The sequence below is a fragment of the Propithecus coquereli genome, unplaced genomic scaffold (assembly GCF_000956105.1).
Source record: "Propithecus coquereli isolate 6110/MARCELLA unplaced genomic scaffold, Pcoq_1.0 Scaffold181, whole genome shotgun sequence".
NCBI classification, from domain to species: Eukaryota; Metazoa; Chordata; class Mammalia; order Primates; family Indriidae; genus Propithecus; species Propithecus coquereli.
The window spans coordinates 3,076,951-3,100,994 of NW_012142857.1; the positions used below are offsets into that span (position 1 = coordinate 3,076,951).

Genomic DNA, 24,044 nt, shown 5'->3' on the forward strand with positions numbered 1-24,044 from the left:
TACAGACTCCTGAGCCCTCTCCCCATAGTAGGCAACTACTTTTATCAGTTGCTGGTGTAGCCTTCCAGAACATTTATCTATATCAACATGAACATCAGCAACTATTTCTATATCTCCTTTCCTTTTTAAGTACAAGTAGGAACATACTATATGTCCCTTTCTGTACCTTGCTTTTTTCCCCCACTTAACAACGTAACTTGGATATTGTTCCACAATAGATAGACAAAACATGTTCTTTTATATGTTTATGTGGTAGTTCATTGCGCAGATGTATGAAAATGTATTTAACCAGTCTTTTCTTAATGGGCAGTAAGGTTGTTTCCAGTCTCTTGCTATTATGAACAAAGCTTGAGCGGGCAGTCTTCTATAGATACGTGGTAGTGTAGGACAATTTCTGTGAAGCAGAGTTGCTGGGAAAGAGGGAATGGACATCACTGATTGCCAAAGGGATAGCCAACAGGGCTGTATCAGCTTATAGACCCATCAGTGGTTTATGAATGTGTTTGCTTCTCCATACCCTGGCCAATACCATGTAGCACCAACAACAAAAAAAAGATATTTTAAAAATCTTTGCCAATCTGATAGTTAAAAGCAATAGAACACTTCAGGGATTAAATGTGCATTTCAATATTTCAGTGCTCAAATGTGTATTTCTTTGATTATAAATGAACTTGAGCATGTTTTTATAGGTTTAGAAAATATTTGTATTTCTTTTTTCTGTGAAATGCATTTTTATTTTGGATATTTAAAAAATAATTTAAGAAGGAACAGATAACCTCTGCTAACCTTGAAGGATTTCATATCATTTCCTTTCAGAAACTATTTTCTCCTTCTTTTCTGAGCTCTTGGGAAGATCCTCACCTGGAAAATCTTGGTCATGCTGTCAGGCTCCTTACTGTGAAGCTTTCAGATAAGCCCTTCAGGACCTTCCCCTAAATCAGAGAAGCTTTTTCTGCCATTTATTTCTCTTTCTATTCCAATTAAAGAGTTATTTATAGGGAACCCTTGGGTTATGTTCCTCCCTCCCCTCCTAATGTTTGTGCCTCTTAGGAGTTGATCGCTATTGAGTAGTTGAGTGGTCTCTTTAGCAAATGCATACACCTGTTGAAGCTTACATCTCTCAACACCCCCCCACCGTAGGAAGTTAAATTGTATGATTTAACTTCCTCCAAGTACCTCTGAAAATTTTAGACTAATGCTTCCAGAAGCACTTACCCAGGACTCCATATATTTTCTGGGAGCGGAAAGGGCAATGGAGCGGGCCGTATGGAGACCTAGATCCAGAAGTGGTTCTCCTTCCCACTGGATGTTTGGTCTAGAAGAGGTTCTTGGTCTCTCTGCCTTTAGTGAGCTTCTTAAAAACATGTATGGTTCTAATAAAGTGTTCTAATATTCCATTTTTCATTGGGTAGATTGCCACTGTTGGAATAACCCTTAATATCAAGTATAGTTGGGCTTTTTGTGTCTGTGTCACAAGGAAGGAAAGTTATTTGCTTCTAATTAGGTGGTCTCTATTGTATCTGAGAGGCATTTGTGATGAGTGTCCCATTGTTCTCTCAGTTCATTAGACTGAGCCAGTTATTCCAGCAAAACAGGATTCTGTGAAAGGAAAGTGCTGGCACATGAGCTTGGACGAACCCCACAGGCGAGCAGTGGGGAAGGTGAGGAATTTCCCAGTCGATGACGGGAGAGCTGTAAGGGATAACCTGCCGAGCTGCCCGTGAAAACCACAATCTGCCTTTTTCTGAGCCCTTCCCCTCCTGTTTGTTCTGTGTTGCTTTGCTAGTGCTAAGTGACATGGAGAATAAATCCCCCATGCCTATTAAAGAATCTCTATTCTTTTCTAAATCTCTACTGCTTTCTCTCATCAACCAGTGAAGAAATGTATATGATGCTCAAGAGATCAGTTTCAGGGTTAAAAAAAAAAAGGTTTAAGTTGTTATATTCTTTTCATCACTACCACATCTCCCTTTAGAGCTCTTTATTTTGTTTTTATATGTCTGTTCTTTTGCTGGTTGCTCTTCTGTTCTTGTTCAGTCTGTAATATTTTATTTTATTCTGGAATAGAACATCTTATTTCAATTGCCTTCGAGTACCTGAGCCTTCCAAGCAGCAGTGTTGAGGTGGGCCCTATGGAGTAATTTGGAGAGCAAAAAGGGGCAAAATGCTTCAGCTTTGTTACCCATGACTGGAACCCTATCCTTTCCCTGCAATCCTGTCTTCTGAAAATAACCTTCCCATTATCCCCAAAGGTTAAGGGAAAATTCATCAAATGATTTTACATATCCCAAGGCTCTTATGTCCATATGGAACGTGTTATTGGCAGGGCATCTAAGGGGTTAACTAGCCAACTGGAAGCTTTGGAAATGAGCTTTATCTTAAGCTCTCCTTAGTAATCTTGAACTCGCCATCCTACCTCTCCAGCTCTAATTTTATCAAGTGATAAATGAAAATAATTGGACCATCCAACCCCATGGGGTGGTGGTGGAGAGAAATAATCGTAATGATTGTAAAGTTATTGTGAAATAACAGAGTGCAGCATAAATGCTCATTATTATAGTCATTTCTGTGCTTTTAATCTCTGGGAACATCTGAGGCCTTTTAAGTATGTGAATTTGAACATGTGCTTGCTTTTCCCTCACCAGGTGTTATTTGAACTTGCCCGCTACCACGCGCCCTCCACGATCTTCCTGGACGAGCTGGAGTCGGTGATGAGCCAGAGAGGCATGGCTCCTGGGTAACAGACAGGGCTTTTTTTTTGGTCATCATTTCTCCCCTCTTGTAAGTGTGTCTGATGGTCGGAAGCCCATCGACATTTACCAGCAGAACGAGCCTATTAATAAGCCCACAAATTTTCTGCAGACACACGGAAAGGTCTTTAAATTAGATCCTGTTAACTGAATAGCTGATTTAAGTAGTTTTTATAACCGGAGGAAATGTCAGCCTCCCTTCCCTCTTCCCCACAGAGTGGTTTTCAGGCCCGAAGATCATCCAGCCCCAGGATCCCAGGCTGCCCTAGCCGTCCTGCTGGCTCAAAATAGCCACTGTGACCGCCTCCTCTGGAGCCAGAGGGTTGCCTGTGGGGAATGGGGCTTGCCCACTCGGCCACTGCAAAGGGCCAGGTCCGTATTTCACTCCCGAGAGGCAGTCCTTGATGGTGTGTGAGGCCAGGGAAGCCACCACTTCTCTGTGACATCAGATTATGGCTCCACATGTCTGATTTTAAATATGTCACATATGTTATCTCTAAAGATTAAGTGTCAGCCAGTGTTCCCAGCAGGAAGGAACACTTCTTAGACTGTAATAAGCCTTCTGTTTGTGCTTCCAAAAGGCCAAGTAGTGGTTTTGTTTGTTTGTTTTTAAGACTGGCTTTCTGTCTTGATCAGAGGTATTTTTCTTTGAAGCTTTTTACTCAATGTGGCATCCCTGGCTTGAAAAATCAGATCTCTGGGAAATCTCAACACAGCTGCATTTATTAATGACCTTTAATGGTCTAGCATCAAGGCAGAACTAATAGTAATAAAAAGCAAATAATTCGCTTATTGGAATAACTAGAATATAATTTATAAAAGTTTATTCATTGGAAACCATTTTCCCAGTAGTGAAAACAACCAGGAAGATGTACCCAAGTAAAACGGGATTCATGCAGTTGATGGAAATGGGACACTTTCTGTGGCTTACCTGGTGCTTGTCAGCCCCTGGCTGGTAGAGATGGCGTCTTGCTCTGTCGGCCAGGCTTGAGTGCAGTGGCAGCATGATCATAACCCACTGCAGCCTTGAACTCCTGGGCTCAAGCAGTTCTCCCACCTTAGCCTCCCAAATAGTTGGGACTATAGAGATGCGTCACCACACTCGGCTAATTTTTTGTAAAGATGGGGTCTCGATATGTTGCCCAGGCTGGTCTTGAACTCCTGGCCTCAAGCAATCCTCCCACCTCGGCCTCCCAAAGTGCTGGGATAACAGGCGTGAGCTACCGTGCCTGCCCTTCATCTACTATCCTTGAATGTGTTCCAGGTTTTGCCCTGAATTTTGGTTTCCTTGTTTGGAACTTGAAGACTCTAAAACTAGAGTCTTCAAAGGGTCGGGGTATAAGGGTAGGTGCTCAGAAGACCTCTTGGATCATATTATGTGAAAAGAATCATAGTTATGGGCAAACACTAATTAAATATATAACAATACTATGAGAGTGTCTTCTCCCTTAGGAAAAGATAGTTGAGTACTAAGGAGCATAGATCCCCAAAAACCATATACCTAATTTGGGTTGCCACCACACACATCACTGATGAGAAACTGAATGTTGTGCTGTCCAAGAAAGGCATTTTTTGTCCTTTTAACTAGATCTATGCAAATGAAGAGGAAGGAGAGTCTGCTGAATGTGATCAGTGTTTAAACCCAATTCGGATTGTTCAGGTCCTCACAGTGTGCTCTTCCTTGGTGATGGGATCTTTGGCAATGGTGGTGCAGGGCTTGGCAGGCAAATTTGCACAGAAAATTGCCTCCAGTCTGCTGTGCAAAGAAAGCGGAGGCTCCATGTCATTATCTTGCTTCTTATTAGAAGACAGTGAAACGGATTCAGTTAGTAGTTCATCTCTCTTGAACAGTTTAGATCTATAAATTATACTTAAAAGAAACACTGCCTGTGAAAACTTTCATGCATGCTATATAAATGAAAGGGATTATTCTCAATTATGCCATTTTTAAAGAGGTAAACAATGCTGCAGGTAGACACAGCTGGGTTGCATTTAACCTATCAGTGGCAACTGTTTACCCTTCACTTATCTTCTAGTTCACTGCCAACCTTTGGTTTTCTTTTAAATACCATTGTTATATTCATTCGCTTCCTTTCTATTACTCTCTGTGAAAATAATACCAAATTGCTTGTTTTCTCTAACTCTAGTATGAGTGGCTCTATTAGCTATCAGAATGGAACCTGTCCTACAGTCACTGGGTCATTGCTGTGAATGCCGCTCTTGTCATAAGGACAAAGGCTCTGCCACTTGGGTGAATCACATCTCCTTGTCTCTCTGTAGGGGAGAACATGAGGGAAGCCTTCGGATGAAGACAGAGTTACTGGTGCAGATGGATGGGCTGGCGCGCTCAGAAGATCTCGTGTTTGTCTTAGCAGCCTCTAACCTGCCATGGTGAGAGATCAAGAGAGAACATTACATTTTCAGGAGCCACTTAGTACAAATAAAAACTTTATATTGACCACTCCAGGTCAATCCTTATTGTTTGGTTCCAGCCCTGGAAGATTAATTTGAAGGCTTTCCTGTTCAGGTCCCTAATCCTTGCTATCTATACCAGGAAAGATTTGCCTTAATAGAGAGAACACAGGCCAGGGCTACCAATGATATTTAAAATGGATGTTTTGAGTTTAAAGCCAAATTATATAGTATGTTTAAAGTAAAAAGGACTTTGGCATAGACCTATAAAATGCTTAAAATCTCCACGACTCAAAGAATATTGTATTACAGAAATAATCTGTTTGGATTTTATCAGTATTAAAATTAAACTTTTTTTCAAGTTAGGAGGAAAATCTTTGATGTTGCATGGTAAATAGGAAGCTAAATAATCTCTAATTGAAAATATAATCTACTCTCAGAGACTTATTCAAACTATATCCCAGAGTGGTTTACGAACAATTCTAGAGGTGGAATTGGGAAATAAGAGACGTTGACTAGGGAAAAACAATATCTACTTGGAAAGTATATTTAAAAAACAATTATAATCCCTTTATAGTTCTAAGAATATTTTCACATATATCATTTCTTTCAAGCTGCAGGTAAGGCTGTTCTTCCTATTCTCAGCGGGTGACTAACGTCAAGAGAGGTCAATCCACCCAAAGTCAACAAACCGTGTGTCAGTCTCCCCAGGGCACAGCTGGGACTTATGAGACCCCCCCACTCCTACCTCACCCGTTTCTTTTTCCACATTCAAAGATGAAAAGAGAAACTCTTTTGTAGTGCATGCTGATCATCTGAGATCCCAAACCAGAAGTCACTGAAAAGAAATCATAATATTCATGTGTAACCTGTTATTAATATTTTAAATATATTCATAATTTAACCCTGTCTCCATCTCTCCTCGGAGAGGAGAGCTGTAAGACTTTCCCTACTGTGCTCAGGTGATCAGCATTTAACATTTTGAAGATACAGTTATCTCTATACAGATATCTCTATCTCTATCTCTATCTCTACAGTTATCTCTATCTCTAATGTTAAAGTGGAGTCCAGGGCCAGGAGCAGTGGCTCGCGCCTATAATCCTAGCACTCTGGGAGGCTGAGGCAGGAGGATAGTTTGAGCCCCTGAGTTGGAGGCTGCAGTGAGCTATGATGACACCACTGCCACTGCACTCTACCCAGGGCAACAGAGTGAGACTCCGTCTCAAAAAAAAGGCAGGGAGTCCAAACAGGGACCCATCATTTAAATGTGCGTGAAATCCTTTGGGGGTGGAATCTCCTTTCCTTCATTTGTTTGAAACAAGGTTGACCATAACCACTGGGGGTAACTGTGAGGGTCGACTGGCTAGAAGTGAAGCTGTGAAGCTTTGGGCATGAATGAGGGAAGATCTGTGCCCTGGGGACACCGATGCATTTTCTAGAAGAATAGAGGGCCCTCCACTCCCAGTGAATACCTAGGAATTTGTTGGGAAAGACAGTGTGCTGCCTCAGTTTCCCTAAGCCTAAATAAAATGGTTCAGAGAGGCAAAGACAAAAACAAAAAACAAAAATTAAATGAATTTAGAAGGGCTTTTCCAAAAATTTGCTTCTCAACATGTCAACTGGCAAATCCACATGTGCTTTTGAACTTGGATTTTTAATATCATAGATGGTATCATTACAAAGCACCTTGGAACCAGTATGTTCTAACTCATATATGCTTGAGCATTGCTAGGATTTTAAAAAACATTTTATTGTGAAAAATTCCAAACGAATACTAAAGAAGGGGAAAAAGCACAATGAACCTACTATTTCTCAGTTTCAATAACAACAATCTTGCCCAATTTATTTCATCATTTCCGATCCCTGCCCCCGCAACCCCCAGCTTTTTTTGCTGCAATATCTTAAAACATATCCACCTATGATGGTATTTCTTCCATGTATACTTCAGCATACATCTACAAAAATAAGGACATTTTCATACATCACCATGATGTTATTATCATCCCTAATATTATAATAACAGTGATTCCTGTTTATATTCAGGTTTCCCATATCGTTGCAAAAATGTCTATTTACAATTAATTCATTGAATGGGTATTCAAACAAGGTTTGCACTTTGGAATTGGTCATTCTTGTAAGTCCCTTTTGGTCTAGAACAGGCTGACTCCTTTTGCCCCCACTTGGCACTGACTTGTTTGCCAGGGAGCTTGTCCTGTGGAATGTCCACGGCTCTGGATTTGGCTCATGTATCCCACGGTAGTAGTTAGCTTGTTCTTCTTACTCCTGTCGTTACTCTGCACTAAAAGTTTCATTAGATTCAGGATCAATAGAATTTTTTTGGCAAACATACTTCCTAGGTGATGCTGTGTACACCACAGCGCATTAAATCCAGAGGTATGTCATGTCTTACAGCCCCACTTTTGGTGATGCCAAGATTGACTGGTGGATTGAGGTGTGTCAGCCTGGTTCCTCCGGGGCACAGTTCCCACCCTTGGTTTCAGCATCCACTGATGGTGTTTGCCTGAATCGGTCATTTCACTAAGGGTGCGATTCTGTCATTTCACTAAGGGTGCGATTCTATCATTTCTTCTGATTGGTAGCTGGGATTATTCCCTATAATAGAACTTTTCCTTATCCAGTAGGGTTATTTGGTTGCCCAGAAATATAGTTCATACTGGAAAAGGAGGACTCTTTCTCTATGAGTTTTAGAGTCATGGGTTGATGATGGCTCAGCAACTACCAGTGGTGATTGCTGCCCCTCTGTCCCTCCCTCCCTTCTCTCTCTCTCATTCTCTCTCTCTCTCTCTCTCTCTCTCCAATCACGTAACTTGTTTGATATACCCCTTTAGTTTTGTGTTTTTTTGAAAAAGCTTTATTGAGATATAACTCACAAACCACACAATTCATCCATTTAAAGTGTATAATTCAATGGTTTTAAGTATATTTATAGGGTTGTGCAATCATTACCACAATCAATTTTTAGAACATTTTTCTTTATCCCAAAAAGAAACGTCATACCCATAGAAATCACCCCATTTCCCCTTTGCCCACCCCAGCACTAGGCTACCACTAATCTATTTTATGTCCTTCTTGATTTGCCTGTTCTTATACCTATGGGTGGACTTATTGGGTCATACGATAACTCTATGTTTAATCATTTGAGAAACAGCCAAAGTGTTTTCCAAAGAGGTTGCACCGTTTCACATTTCCACTTGTAAAGGATGAGGGTTCTAATTTCTTCATAACCTCACCAACGCTTGTTATTATCTGTCTTTTTTATTATAGCCATCTGAATGAATAAGAAGTAATATTTTGTTTTGATTTGCATTTCTCTGAGACTGATGATATCAAGCATCTTTTGATGTAGTTATTGGTCAATTGCATAGCTTCTTTGGAGAAATGTCTTTTGAAATTCTTTGCCCATTTTAAAGTTTGTCTTTTTTATTATTGAGTTGTAAGACTTTTTTATATATTCTAGATATAAGACCTCTATCAAATATATGATTCGTGAATATTTTCTCCCATTCTGTGTCTAGTAGTTTCTTCTTTCCCTCCTCCCACTTCTCCCTTCCTTCCTCCCACCCTTCCTTCCTTTCTGAACTTTTTTTTTTGTTCTTTCTTTCTGCCTTGCTAAACTTCTTGTGTGTCTCCTGTTTCCCAAACCTGGAACCTTTCAGAAGACCCTCTGCCTGATTATTCTATAGCAGCGCTGTCTAATAGAAATTTAACGTGAAGCACATGCATGCTTTTAAGTTTTCTAGTAGCCACATTAAAGAAAAGTAAAAAGAAACAGGTGAAATTAATTTTAATAACAGTTTAACCCAATATTTTCAAAATATTATTTTAATATGTAATCAATATAAAAATCACTGTGATATTTTACTTTCTTTTTTCATGCTAAATTTTCAAAATCCATCATATATTCTATACCTATATCACATCTCAATTTGGAGTAACCATATTTTAAGTACCCAATATCCACATGTGGCCAGTGGCTGCCATATTAGACAGTACAGATTCAGAGACTCACTTGTCTGTAGCAGAGATTGATAATTGCCTTGCAATGTTTATTTCACCCTTCGAATTTAATAAAAAAACTCCAATATTTGAGTTCTATTCCTTTGGCATCCCCTGCTGTTAGGTGTGGTCTAGGGCAGGCTTCCTTATCATTTGAACAAGATGACCCAGGTTCAACTTGTACCTTCTGCTCCTAGAAGCAGCCATTTATCCACAAAACCTTGGCTCCCTTCAATGGGAAATGATAGAGATGACAGTCTGCCACTTGGGGATACTCCTGCTACTGGGTTATCATTGCTTTTTGGCCTTTTGATTGATCAGAGCTAGGGCATACATAGTTTTTTAAAAGAGGCAAATAATGAGTCCATTTTAGTATTTTCCATTCAAATTTAAAATTATGGGGTTTTTGTTTAAATTATTTGATTTTATATTTGTATCTTTTCTCTAATTGCGAAAATCTTAGTTCTTAACAACGTTGATATAATTAATATTGACTTTATCCTAACATGTATAAATATTTTACGTTTGTGTTTATTGCCAATATGATACCAATATTATCATGACAGTAACATCCTGATGAGGAAAATGGTACTGACCTGGCCTAACTAAGATGGAAGTGCTAACGCAGGATTTCTCAACCCCAGAACTACTGTTATTTTGGGCCAGATCGTTCTTTTTTGTGGGGGCCGTCCTGTGCATTGGATGATGTTTAGCAGCTCCCCTGGCCTCTGCCCACTAGATGCCAGCAGCCTGCCCCCAGGTTGTTACACATATATTGTATAGAGACAAGCTGACACATATTCCACAGCTCAACTCCCGAGACTTTTTAAAAAAAACTCTATAAAATAACTGAACTTGGTTTTCTTACATAAAAAAGGCATTTTCCACACATTTTTTCTGTATCTTGATTTTTTTTTTATCTTAACAAAATATCCTGGAGATCTTTCCAAGTAAGTGCATAAAGTTCTCCCTTAATAGCTGCATAGTGCTCCATATGATCATTTATCCCACCAGTCACCTAATGATAGGCATCTGGGTTAATCCTATGCTCTTGCTATTAAAAATAATGCTGCGGTGAGTAAGAGTGTGCATATGACACTTTGTGTATTTGCCAGTGTATCTTTGGGGTTGCTTCCTGGAAATAGATTTGCTGGTTCAAAGGGCTAATGTGCATGAAATTATGGTAGAGACCGCCAAATTTCCCTCCATAGAGATTGTACCTTTTATATTCCCACTAGTGTCCTGATTTCATTACTTAACATTATAGTAAGAACATTTCCAATGTCATTAAATAATCCTTGAAAATTGGATTTTGTAATGGCTGCCCAAAATTCCCACATGTGCATACACCATCATTTAGTTAATCATTCCTTTCCTGTTGAACATATATGATGATCCCAAACTTTCTTAGTTATAAATAACACTGAAAGGAACTTCTTTGCATAAAAATCTTTGACTAAAGTTCTGGTTATTTCCTAAAGACATATTTCTGGAAGTTGGATTAATGTATCAAAGGCTTAGATGTTTCTTAACTCTCTTGTGACACATTGCCAAAGTCCTTCTATGGGGAAATAGTGTATTTTTGTTAAGAATATTGGGACAGATCTTTTTCTTGGCTTCGGGGTCTTTGATGAGGGAATAGACTTATCTGATTTAAGCAGTCTGTCCTTCTGGGGGAAATAACTTAGTTGTATCAAACTATGTAAAGACCCAGTCTTGAAATCCCCAAAGAAATTCTTTATGGTTAGTGGCTGTTCTCATCAATTGCATCTTTCAAGGCACCAGGCTATTCTTTACTGCTTGTTAACATTTTCTCTAGACACATTCATTCTGTCTCAAAGGGGCAATCATTTTCTTCTTCTCAGCAGTGAGATGGTGGGCAGCTTTTGTTTATTCAGGGCTTCTCCTCCCAAGAGAACTTTGCCTGGTATATAGCATCACAGAGAGGACAAGAAGGAAGGAGGAAAGAACAGCTCATCGGTGTCATTTGATGTGTAAATAAGCTATGAGAGGAATAACAAATGTTGCATCTTTAATATTACCACTTAAAGTAATAGCCATGTAAGAAATTTAGCAAGCACTATTAGGACTAATTTGAGCCATCCTGATTGTTGAGTATTCACAAACTCAGGCCTAAGAGTCCAGAGGGAAACTAAATACTGAACAAGGCCATTAAGGCAAATGCCATCCTTAGATCTATTTAATTCAATGGCAGTTGGTACAAATAAGGTGTGAAGACGATATGTGTAGCATGCAGAAACTCATGTTTTCCATGCTGTTTGCAAAACGGCTAGAAATTCCAACAATCCTCTTAAAAATCAGATACCTGGTATGACCATGCTCTGGATTAAAAATAGATAAATAAATAAACCCTAACATTTAGAGGAAAACAAGACCCAAGAGATGATCACACTGGGAATAAAATAGTCTTGATTTGTTTGGGGGAAAATCAGCAGGAAAAAGGAGCTATAGTCAGCAATGGCTCACCTGCGCCATGGCCCCATGACTTCAACTTACTTTTTCAGCCAAATTTGAAGCCCCACTGGGGCAATTGCTAACCTGGCTGTCTTCCTTTTTCTTCTTTTTTCTTTTTTTTTTAAGAGATGGGGTCTCCCTCTGTGGCCCAGGCTGGAGTAGTGCAATCATAGCTCACTGCAGCCTTGAGCTCTTGGGCTCAAGTGATCCTCCCATCTTAGTCCCCCGAGTAGCTGGAACTACAGGTGCATGCCACCATACCTGGCTAACCCGGCTGTCTTTCTATCACCTGTGTCAACCAACTTCTTCCCATATGAGCCCTCTGCTCTCTGGCGTGGTGTTTCTATAGCAAGGGATGCCTGAGATTGAAGGGATCAGCAGACATAACCCCAGTTCTTTCCAAAATAACCACATGCATTTCTGTGCTCTGGGGAGAAGCTGTGCTCTCTGAGGTCCTAACTTTTAGCTTTGTGCCTTGTCTAGAACAACATTTCTCTAAAAGGGGTCTGCCATAGGTCAGTAAGCATCATGCAAAAAATGGTATGTAGTGGTCTGACGTGTTCAAGAGATGCAAGTGAAAGACAGTTCAACCTGTTTATCCCTGGCAAGACTTCTCATCGTCTTTAAGATCCTATTGTGCTTTGTGACTCTCCATAAAAGATAAGATAAAGCAGTGCTTTTCTCATTTGTCTGACCCCATAGTCCTTTCCTCAAGGAGCATCTCACAAGACCAGTGTTCCACCTGAAAACCCTCTGGGAGACATTAGTTTCCATTACCTCGCTCTGGTCTGATGAATGCGTCTTCCATTGCAACTGTGTTCAGTCACGCTGGCAGGCTTTTTATCTTTTCATAGTATTTTTGTGCCTACCAGTAGTCAAATTGTTTTGCTTGAAATTACTTCTCTCCATACAAAACTTCACTATCCCGTGCAATAATATCAAGTCCATGATCTTCCATGTGTGGTTTAAAGGTGATACTGGTACAGCCAGGAAAGAAGTGTGTCGGGTAGGACTTGGTAGGTCCAATGGGGCAGGCAGGTGGTGACTAGTGGGGTCATTAAGTAGTGGCCTTGCCCTCGCTCCATTCTCACCTGTTTGTTTGATTCCATCAGACGTAAATAGCTTTCAACTTGACCTACTTTGGCATTACTTTTTCTTCTTAACAGGGTGCAGGTTGACATACGAACCATAAGTTTAAAACCAAATTTTAAAAATTATGAAATTATTGTAACCATTTTATAGAAAATGTGGGAACTAGAGAACATACTCATCATTTGGCCACTGCAGCACAAGTATTATCATCTTTGTGTCTATCTTTCTAGTGAAAACGGTTTAGTATTCGTTATCATAGGCTGCCTACGTATCCTTCTGTGGTCATTTTTTTTGTTCCCAAGAGGGAAATAGTTTCACTGTTTGGCTATTTAGAAAAGTAATACATGTTCATTATAAAAATCACGTTTTATATGCTTTAGTATTATTTAAAAATGAATACTCCCCTGCAACTATACCATGGACAATGATGGAAATCTTTCCAGACTCTTCTATGTGTGTACGTGTGTGTATGTAGAACACACATGCAGAAGCAAAAAAAAATGTGTTCGCCTGGCGAATACATGTTATATTATTCTATGGCCTGTTTTTTCATTCTTTGTTTAATATACTGTGGGCAACTTTGAAAATCGACCTAATCCCATATAGGATTCCACTGTATGAGTGTGCCGTAATTTATTTGACTGTTCTTTTCTTTTTCTTGAGGGTTGTCACTCTGGCACCAGCCTGTTGAACCATCTCCTTCCTGCTGTCAGGACTCAGCGCCCAAGTGGGCCCCGTGCACACTGAGGTGGGGGCGGCTATTCCTTGGGAGTTTGGCTGGAGCAGGGCAGGTATCATCCCAGCGGTTTTCTGTTCTGGTAGACTGCCTTTCCCCAGTCCTTTGGCTAGAGAGAGTAGGCTTGTCCAGGGGCGTTCTGTCTGCACATTAGCAGTTCCAAGTGGCAGGCTACTCCAGCATCCCATCCGGATAGACCGGAGACAGAAAGAAAACCCAGGGTACTTGCTGCCATGTCATTCCTCAAGTCCTGAGGTCCCCAGCCAGGCTTCCTCCTCTTTCCACCTTTCAGGGTCTTTCTATGTTTGTTTGTTGTATTATATCCAGAGGTTTTAGTCATAAAACAGTGGACTAGGGAGGATGGGATGCTCTGTCTCGGTCAGAAGGGAAAGTCTGCTCTTCATATTTTTGATTCCCTCTTTTATCTCTTTATACATTTTCAACATAATTTATTTTATGTTCTATATCAGTGGAGTCTATTTCTGTTGTTAGTTTTTTCTGCTGACTCTCATTCATGGTGGTGTGTTACGTGTTTTGTAATTTTAGACTGTGAGCTTATATATTGATAAGTGCACTCTGTCTGGAGGAGTCTTGCATGGGTCCCTCTGGAGAAAATTTACGTTCAACCGTGTCAGGCTTTGGGCTACTTTAAGCTGATTTCTTAGCTCAGGATTTCTTGGAACATGCCTATGAGGGTGGGTCTGTGATTCTGATTTATCATGAAGACTTTTTCCCACCTCAGGTTGCAAGGCAGACAAATTTCTTTGATGCCTTTCATTGCTGGTGGGGAGATTTCCCAACCTACCCTCTCAGAGTAGGCGTGCCACCTTCAGCGAGACTGGTGTTTTGCTTTACGTGGCGGGCCTTGACCCCACCTTCCATCTTGAATGGTTCCAAGACTTTCTATGCTATTCTGCATGCAGCCTTTAAATCTCAAACCTTTTTGTAACCAAGAGGCAAATGCCCCCAAATCAGCCACAACTTCAACTTCAGCTGCCCAGTTTTGAGTTCCGGCTTCCTCTTCATTCTCGGCCCTTGAGAATTGTGGCCCTGCCTCCTTGTGGGCTCAGTTGTGTATTCAGAAAGTATTTCCTGTAATTAATTGAGCCTCGTAAGGGGCTTTATAACAAGAGATTTCTGGGTATCTAATTCGTGTTTTTGCTGGAAACAGAGCCTTCCCACTATTTCCCCCATTTTGACAATATATTTTCTGGCAAGAGTAATTGAGGAATATATCTTCTTTGTTGATATTGGAGTAATTAGAAGTAATTTTCATTCTTCACTATAAAGAAATGATGCTCTCAACCCAGACATCAGTAGGACATAAACTGAACTGATTGCTGCGACTCTGCTGCCGAGTCCCCAGGCTTCACGCCTGTGAGCTTCCTGCTCAGAGTGAGAAGTGGAGTCCCCGGAGGCTATGCCTGTCAACTCCTCTTCAGAAGCACGGCTGGGCCAAGTGACTTGGATGACTCATCCCCTAAACTCATCATTTCCATTATTTTCACTAACGATTAAAATACAATGTTTTATTCCCATTGCCCAAGTTGATGCTACTTTTCTCTGTTAATTAGAACTAACGATGATTATAAAATGCTGATTTTCAACAAAGCAGATTCCCCTTCATAAATAACTCCAAGATTTTAAGGAAGCAGGCCATTTAACCTGAGGCCAGGGGCCCTGCACCTGAAGTCCATTCATCTTGCAGGCGGTATTTGCCGAGCACCTATTGCGTATTCTGCAGGATAGAGGGAGAGGGAATCCAAGACATGTGGCGCATAATCCTTGGTCCCTGGAAACTGGTAAACATGGATGGGAAAATTGATGAGATAATTGATGAGATATGAACACAGATAACTGTGAGATGGGGATAAAGCCAGCACCATGTGACTGGGACAGACAATGAGTAGAATGAAGTTATACACCAGGGAGAGGCAATTTCTGATGACATATATAAATAAATACATATATAAAAGCCTTTATGAGGTAGAGAGCACTTGATCTGGGCCTGTAAACATGCCTTGACTTTTGATAGACAAAAATGGAAGTTGCACATGAAGAAAATGGCCTGAGTAGAAACTCAGAACTAGAATGGCAAAGAGTGGATTCAGGGAATGGCAAGCAGACCAGTTTGACCCAAGTGGGAACTGTAGGAAGGGCTCAGCTGATGCAGGGCCCCCTGTGGACGATGAAGCACTCTTTGATGCTTTAATCATTGGCTCCCCATCAATAGCCAAAGAATATCGTGATCCCTCAATCTGCTCTTCAAGGATAGTCCTGACCATTCACTTATAGACATGCTGCAAAGACGGCTTGCACAACTGAAGGCTGCTTTCTCTTAGCGTGCTGAGATAATTTGCACTGATCGTATTTTACCTATGGAAGGAGCAAACTAGAATTATGTTTGCTTACAAATTCTGTAAAATTTGGAATGACCTCTGCCCCAGGAACCCCCTGGTTTAACAGGGGAGCCAGGACAGGGGACTTGGGAAGGTATCTGAAAGTTTGGCACACGTGCTCAGGTGATCAGGCACAAGGAACTCATGTGAATTGTGGAGGTGGCCAGTGGCTGCCACACCTTTTCTCCAGCAGTGGACGCGGGTCCGGTGGGCCAGGCTCTGAGGTCTGTAAGCCTTCGCTGCCTCACACGTACTGGCCGTTTGATCTTTGAGGTGATGGAAGTACTGAAAAACCAAAAGAAAGGAAACGTGAGAACAGAATAACTAGGTTTAAAACTCAAAGTGCAGGGGCTAAAGAGAGTGTTTTCTGGTTGCCACAGGTTGAATTTTTTTATATAAATATATTGGCATAAAGAATGATTCCTGGGTACATTCCATTTGTCCTTCGTTTCCTCCCTTGTATGATTATATTATTATTGATGTCATGAAAAGTGCATTCGTCAGGCCTGGCTGTCAGAGAGTTGCACTTATTTTGCGCCCACAAGCAGTTTTGAGGTGAATCTCTTGCTTTAGGGCATTAGCTGATCAATACAGACATCTATAGTGAGGGATGGCTTTCCCACCTCCCTCTGCACGACTCCGTTTTCCCAGGGCATTCTGGTCTTCCTTTAAATAAGAAGTCACTCTGGGTGGGATGGGGACAACAAGAAGGCGTCCCTACACAAGAGCCAAGCTTCTGCTGTCCCCTGCCTTGTTAGGAGGAAGCAGCTGGTCCAAGGAAAGGCCTTGGGAGAAAAGATGGCAACTGCTCATCACCCCTGGCTCTGCCCTTTCTAAGGGCTTATTTTCTCTTCCTTCCTGGTTTTCAGTCTGATATCAACTTTTATTTTGTCTTTGAAGTTTCCAGGATCTACATTCTTGCAGGCCAAGGCCCAATCCTCCCAATTACTGCCGTTAGTTACATATGAGTAGGAGCTTTGTCTTATTCATTTCTGTATATGGGAGGCTCCGCAGTGACAATGCGTAAGTGGTAAATATGGCTGCCCTGAACTGAATTCCGAGTGTAATGGTTTCACTTTCTGTTAAAAGATCTGCCCCTCCCCTCTCCTTTTCTTCTCTCTGCCAACTGTCTGGGTTGACTCTTGACACATCAGACACACCAGGTATTCTGTCAATTCCATCTCCTTGGAGACATGTCTTCCAGAACCTTCTTACCAGCTCCAAAGTGAACTGATTGTCCTCTGCGCTCAGTATACAGAGGAAACCCAGGATCTCACCTCTTCATCCTGGAGATTCCTTCCCTTTCTTGTCAGACCCTCTGTTTCTCGAATCCCTTACAGCCCTGTGGTTTGGTTTACTCTCTTCCTTTGGAGAGAGTCCTTCAGGATTTTCCTGATAAATGGTACATGGGAGGTAAATTTTTCTTAGGCTTTGTAGGTTGAAAATGTCTTTATTCTATCCTCCAACTTAATTGATGGTTTGATCATGAGATTTCTACATTGGAAATTATTTTTTCTCAGAATTTTGAAGGCATCGTTCTATTTTCTTTTAATATCCCGCATTGCTATTGAGAAGTCTTATTGTTTATATAACCTGTTTTTTCTCCCAGGAAGCTATTATGATCATTTCTTTGTTCTCTGGGTTCTGAAGTTTCTCTGGGATGATGTGACTTGGGAATCCACTTGCAGTTAACTGGACCACGGGCTCCAGAGACTCACTGAGTTAAAATCCTCATCCCTACCTTGTAGGGTTATTGTGAGAATTAACGAAACCAATACCTGTAAAATGCTAAAGATAGTATCTACCACTTAGTAAGTACTAATCATTAGCTTTTATTAATATTTCAAATACAGAAAATAATTTCCTAGAGTTCTGGAAAGTTTCCTTGAATTATTTCATTGATATCCTCCCGTCTGTTTTCTCTATACTCTTTTTCTGGAACTCCTATTATTTGTATGTTGGTTGTCCTGTAATAATGTTCTCCTTTAAATTTTTTTTTTTCTTTATCTTTTTGAATTTTTTTTTCTGTGTGTGTCTTCCTTGTCCTACCCTATGGGAGATTTCCTCAGCTTTACCTTCTGAACTTTCCTTTCTGTTTTTAATTTTTTCTATCCTATTTTGTATTTCCAAGTTATTGTGTTTTGTTGTTTTTCTCTGAATGTTCTTTTTAAATGGCATTCTCTTTGCTAGGGTCTGAACGCATCCCCCAAATTTCATGATTTGGAAACTTAATCCCCAAGGCAACAGTGTTGGGTGGTGGAGGCTTTGGGAGATGTTTAGGTCATGAGGGCTTCACCCTCATGAATAGATTAATGTCATTATAAAAGGGCTTGACAGAGGGATTTTGGTCTCTCTCTTTTGCCTTGTGTCTTTCATCATATGAGGACACAGTGTTCTTCCCCTCTGGAGGATGCACCATCTTAGAAGCAGAGACCAGGCTCTCATTGGACACTAAACCTGCTGATGCCTTGATCTTGGACTCCCAGCTTCCAAAACTATGAGGACTAAATTTCCATTCTTTGTAAATTACCCAGTCTCAGGCATTTTGTTACAGCAGCACAATATGTACTAAGACACTCTTTTGTTTGACGACAATATTTTCTTATCTCTCTCTGAGAATACTAATTTTTTGAAGTTTCATTTCCCTGTAGAATCTTATTTCCTTAAAGATTCTTTTTATTTTTTTATCCATGTTTACTTGTTTTGGACTCTGTCTTCATGTTAGAGGTGTTCCATAGATGGAGGTCTCCCTGGCTGCCTGCTAAGAATGTGTATGAGGGGCACACTAAAAAACCCCATGGGAAGCTCTGAGTGTGTGGGAAAAGCTTGTCAACTGTGGGCTGCATGTACTGGGATTTGACTGGGATATTGTGTTAGGATCTCCCAATATCAATGTCCTTAGGTCTTTCTCTTTGGCTGGGCAGATTTCCAAGTGAAGATTCTTGCAATCTCCTGCCTGGAGGGTAAGAGCTTGACTGCCAATATTCTAGAGATAGTTCAACTCATTGTTTCAATACAGCGCACTGCTCTCAACTCTGGATGATGTTTCCCAGCCTGGAGACCATCCATTTACCCTCTGTTGGGGAATGGGAGAGGCAGTTCCCTTGCTATCGGAGGTGGGGAAGTAATCTGTGATCTGTTTCTTATACAAACTGTCAACCAACCCCCTTATTTTGAGCCTCCTTCACCTCACTTCTAAAGTTGTGAGATGCTGCCAATTCCAAGTCTCTTGGGGTTTCTGTGATTCAAATCAGATTGTTTCTCGGCTTTCCTTACTGACAATTTAGAGCAGCTTCTCAGGTCTGAAAAGTTAGTTTTTACTCATCATTATGCTTTCCAGCTTTTACATTTTTGTTTCTATCAGTTCTTCTCCTATTCTCTTTGCTTTTGTAGGTTTAGGCCCTTAAAAACCTGTTCAATGTTGTTTTAGTGGGTTTCAGAAGGAAGCAGAGGCGATTGTTTCACCCCCAAGTTTAAGTGCAGTCTTAGTTAATTTAAAGTCCATCAACAATGAAGTATTTTTATTTCAACCTTAATAACACAGACAGCCTTCTGTTGGAATGTCTTTGGGCATGAAGGACAATATATCTTTGTGGCTTATGTGCAGAGGCGATATTCAAAATACCAAACAACTGGTGTGGTATAAGCACTGACCAATCAAAAGACACAGCGTCATTACTGATGCCTGCTGGCTGCGTATTATTGCAATGGGTGTGTGAACAAGGAGAAGCCACTTGAAGCAAAGATGAGCATAGCGTGGATTGGAATGCTAGGTAAAGTTCTGTTGTGAAGCGTGGTTTTTTTGTTTCCTTGACCCTGTGCCTTGAATATAAATGTTGGCCTTGAGAGGGAGAATGATTGTGCAAGGGAAGAGGTGGCTGAGTGCTGTGAGATGAATTTCAACAGGGTGAGACTGATAAAGAACAAAGAAAATAATTGTTCCTGCCAGGGAGGCAGCCCTGGACCGCAGATTCTCAGCTCAGGGTTAGAGCAATAAGAGGTGAAGAAAAGACACAATCTTTAAAGAAATTTGGTCACTCCAATTTTGGATTCATATATGCTCCCTGGAAGTATGTTTTTGTTTTTTCAATTTAAAAGGAAATACTGTAACATAGATTCAGAATGAGAGTAAGAAGAATGGGAGGACACCTCGGATGTTCTCAGTGTCTTTCTGAATGAGAAATATCTGGGGATGACATTTTCATTGTTACTCTCCATCGATGGTTAAGCCAGGCCAAACACAGGCGTTTCCTAATTTCTATTCTAGAAAATCAAACAGATGTTTCCCTCCCCTCTAGGAGCTTGAAAGTTTACCACATAAAGAGTTTACAGACTGACACTCAAAACGATGTATTGATAATAGGAACGGCAATTCAGAGGGACCAAATAGTCTCAGTTGATGAGAGAAAACTCTACTTTACATAAGAGTGCTATATAATCCTGTAATAATTCCAAATACCTTTAGAATGAAAAATCCAAATGTATCCAAAAATCACCATTTGCAACCTCTAGTGAAATAATTGATTCGGACAAAGATCATTAACAGATGCTAAAACCACTACTTGAAAGGGGAGGGTAACTGGGTATTCACATGGTTCCAAAGTAACGTGTGTAGAGTACTTACTATTTGCCAATAGAAGATGTTTCCTTTATGGTGGGTTCTGCGAATCTAATTAAACACCATATCACTAAGTGTGAGACACACAGACATGTGGACCCTGATGTGATATAATAAGAAAACACAACATCACCTCTGAATTATATTTGCCAAAAATACTTACCCTGAATCTAATTAAGCTTTGAGAACTAACTTCCATCTTAGAGGACGGGGCATAGAGGAACTAGTTAGCTGATACCACAAGGAAAACATCAGACAAATCCAGAATGTGGGACATTTTGCAACTGGCCTTATCTTTTTAAAAATAGGCCAGGGCAAGTAGACTGGTCTAGATTAAAAGAGATTTAAAAGACATAACCATATGTTAGGTATGTTCCTTGCTTGGATTTTGGTTGGAAAAAGTATACAAGATATTTGGGGGACAATTGAAGAAATTTGAATACAGATTGAACATTAGACACATTACAGAACCAGTTTTGTGAGGTGTCATAATGGTATTGTAGCTATGTGATAAAATGTCCTTTTTTGGGGAAAATGCATGCTAAGGCATTCAGGCATGAGATTTCATGATGTAGTATACTTTGAAATAATTTAGCAAGGATAAATAAATAGATTTGAAGCAGATATGGCAAAATGTTAACTGGTATTGAATCAAGATGTGGGTGTTCAACTGTTTTATTCTACTTTTCTGTTTGTTTGAAATTTTTATATTAAGAAGTTTAGGGAAGTGGCCTGTAGATGCAAAATTGCGTAAACCTGATCTGACAGTTTGGGGAAGAGCAGGAGTGAGTGTCTCAAAGGGCCACATTTACACTGGGTACCCAGGAAGTGCACTGGCCCTAAGTCCACCAGCGTAGTGGAATAAATGAGAGTTCTGGAAGAGTTCATGTACTTACAGAGTGCCCAGGTTATTGTCAGGAATAATTTACTCCCTGGAAAGATGAGACTGAATAATTCATGTTACAACAGCAATGACAATACTCATGTTTGGTGGTTGTTAGTTGGGTTTCCCCCAACACATTAAAGTCACCTAAAATTACCTCCTTCGCATGTGAAGTTTTAGGGGTGTGTTTTCTTTCTTTCTTTCTAGGGGTGTATTTTCTTTTTCTTTCTTTCTTCCTCACTTTCTTTCTTTCTTTCCCCTCCTCCCTTTTTTTCCTCCCTCCTTTCTTTTCTTTCTTTTTCTTATACCAATTCTTTCTCCAAACAAGATGAAGTAATTGTCCCATCAACTCAGGGATAGATGTAGAGTGTTAGTTAAAATGCAGAATTGCTTCCTGCAATACTAAACTGTTCTTAAATATAGTCGTTGCTTAAGAAGTGTGTTTGCTGCCCTGTCCAGCTCTGCTTTTTGATGTGATTTCAGGGAGCTGGACTGTGCCATGTTACGCCGTCTGGAGAAGAGGATTCTGGTTGATCTCCCCTGCAGGGAGGCCAGGCAGGCCATGATCCACCACTGGCTGCCCCCTGTGAGCAAAAGCACAGCCCTGGAGCTGCGCACAGAGCTGGAGTACAGCGTGCTGAGCCAGGTGGGCTGCCCCGGAGGGGAGAGCGTGCAGGCCAAGGGGCCACCGCACGGCCGTCTTCTAGACAGGGTCTTACCATGAGCCGTTAGGCGCTTGAGACACTTAGAAAAGATTCAAGCTGCCCCAGCAATGCAATGGGCTCTTCCTCATGAAAGAATGAGCTCTTTGTCACTTGGAAACATTCAAGCAGGGAGTCACGATGTGAGGTAGTAGAACTAGCCTAGGGTTTAGACTCAGGGAACCTATGGTCAAATCCTGGCCCTGCTGTTTGTTAGCTGTGTGACCTCAGGGAAGTCACTTACTCTCTGAGCCTCAACGTCTCCATCTGTAAAATGGGTAGCAGATAAGGATTACTGTGATGATTAAATGAAAATCTTTCGCAAGCAGAAAAGCTCTAGGTATGTGGTTGTTACCTCATTATCACTGTGTCCATTCTCAGGGTGCCGTAGAAGTGTTGCCTGCTTTGGGTGAACACCTGAACACGATGTTCTCTGAGGTTCCTCAAAGGCAGGCATGATCTTAGTTACAAGAACAAAAGTGCCTCCCAAATTTGCTCATCCTTGGATATGAACACAAGGTCCCCAGTAGGCTAACTTGGGCAGGCCAGTGTGTTAGGAAGTTGTTTTCTTTGCCCAGCTACTTAAATTATCCAAACATATTTGCAGCATTCTTCCTCAAGCACTGTTTGTCTGCGAATCTTCATCTAATGTTCATGGGTGACAGACACGGAATCTAAACAGGGCTCCTGATACCGGGTCCTGCCTATAAGACTGTAATGGCCACTGGCATTCTGCCTGCTGACCAACGGCTGGGTTTGTGGCTGTTTCAGGAGACTGAGGGCTACTCAGGCTCAGACATTAAGCTGGTCTGCAGGGAAGCAGCCATGCGGCCCGTGAGGAAGATCTTCCATGCGCTTGAAAATCACCAGTCAGGTATGGTTGAGATCACACCGCAAAAGTGCTCTGGGAGGGAAATTTGTGTTGAAAAGTCCAACTCTCACCAGCAGATGGCGCCCGGAGCCTGTTCTTGGCAGCTCTTTACACTCGCAACACGTTCTTTGGTCAGAGCATCCTTCCTGCACTGAACTCATCCCTCCCTTGGTGTTCTGTGCTGGGTGGACTTTGCTCGCAGATGATAAACTCCTTAGGGCTCAGGCTTTTATTTCTCTGGCACACTCTGATGTTGGGCTAGATCCATTTGAAGCACTATATAAATATTAAATAATACTTTGATAACGATACATTTAAGTCACATTTTTTTGTCTGGCCTTTAGGGGCTAACTCCAGTTGCACATTAAAGAATTTTTTCCCCAGCCCTCTTTAGTCTTGCCTTTTGCTGCGTTAACCATTAAGAATGCTGCATTATGCATTGTCTTAAAAGAAGGTCTGTTAGTGTTTGAAGAGCATTGATCACCAAGAGGTCGATTGTTGCGCTGTTACTGTTGTGTTTTTACCTAGAGAGCAGCAATTTACCTGGGATCCAGTTGGATACAGTGACCACTGCCGACTTTTTGGATGTGCTAGCTCACACCAAACCCTCCGCAAAGAATATGACTCAGAGATACTCAGCCTGGCAGAGAGAGTTCGAGTCGGTTTGAAATCACCTTTACCCTGACCTGGCCACAAAGGCAACCACAGAAGCCTCCTAATTTATTAGTGTAAGTGAGAAGAGAACATAATGATTGGAATGGAAAAGAGAAAATTATTCTTGAAGACTGGATTAATTTCAACAACTGTATTGTTTTGGGACTCTGACATATTTTCATTACTTGATCATTATTGATGTCAGCAAAATATAGAAGATTTCAGCTATATATATATGTGCTATTAGGTCATGCAATGGAGAATTTTCTTACAATTCGATTCCATAAAATCTTCGTGAACAATTTCCTGTGATGTTCCTTGTTTGTGAACTTTTAGAAAAGTTGTGTTGGCCTTGCATGGGATGGGCCTGACTTGGGGCAGCCAACAGCAGCTGAGCTTGACAGACCATCTGACTGGCCGGCAGTTCAAGGGTGGG

The 24,044-nt window shown here is 41.0% G+C and overlaps 1 protein-coding gene across 1 annotated transcript in view; it reads left to right on the top strand.

Moving 5' to 3' along the window:
* The window catches only part of KATNAL2 (katanin p60 subunit A-like 2), a 76,057-nt gene extending 52,435 nt beyond the window's left edge, over positions 1-23,622 (top strand). Inside the window, 5 exon segments of the mRNA XM_012642632.1 lie at positions 2,646-2,737; positions 5,031-5,141; positions 21,866-22,028; positions 22,855-22,957; positions 23,483-23,622. Coding sequence (XP_012498086.1) covers positions 2,646-2,737; positions 5,031-5,141; positions 21,866-22,028; positions 22,855-22,957; positions 23,483-23,622 — 609 coding nt within the window.
* Positions 23,623-24,044: the final 422 nt, after the last annotated feature.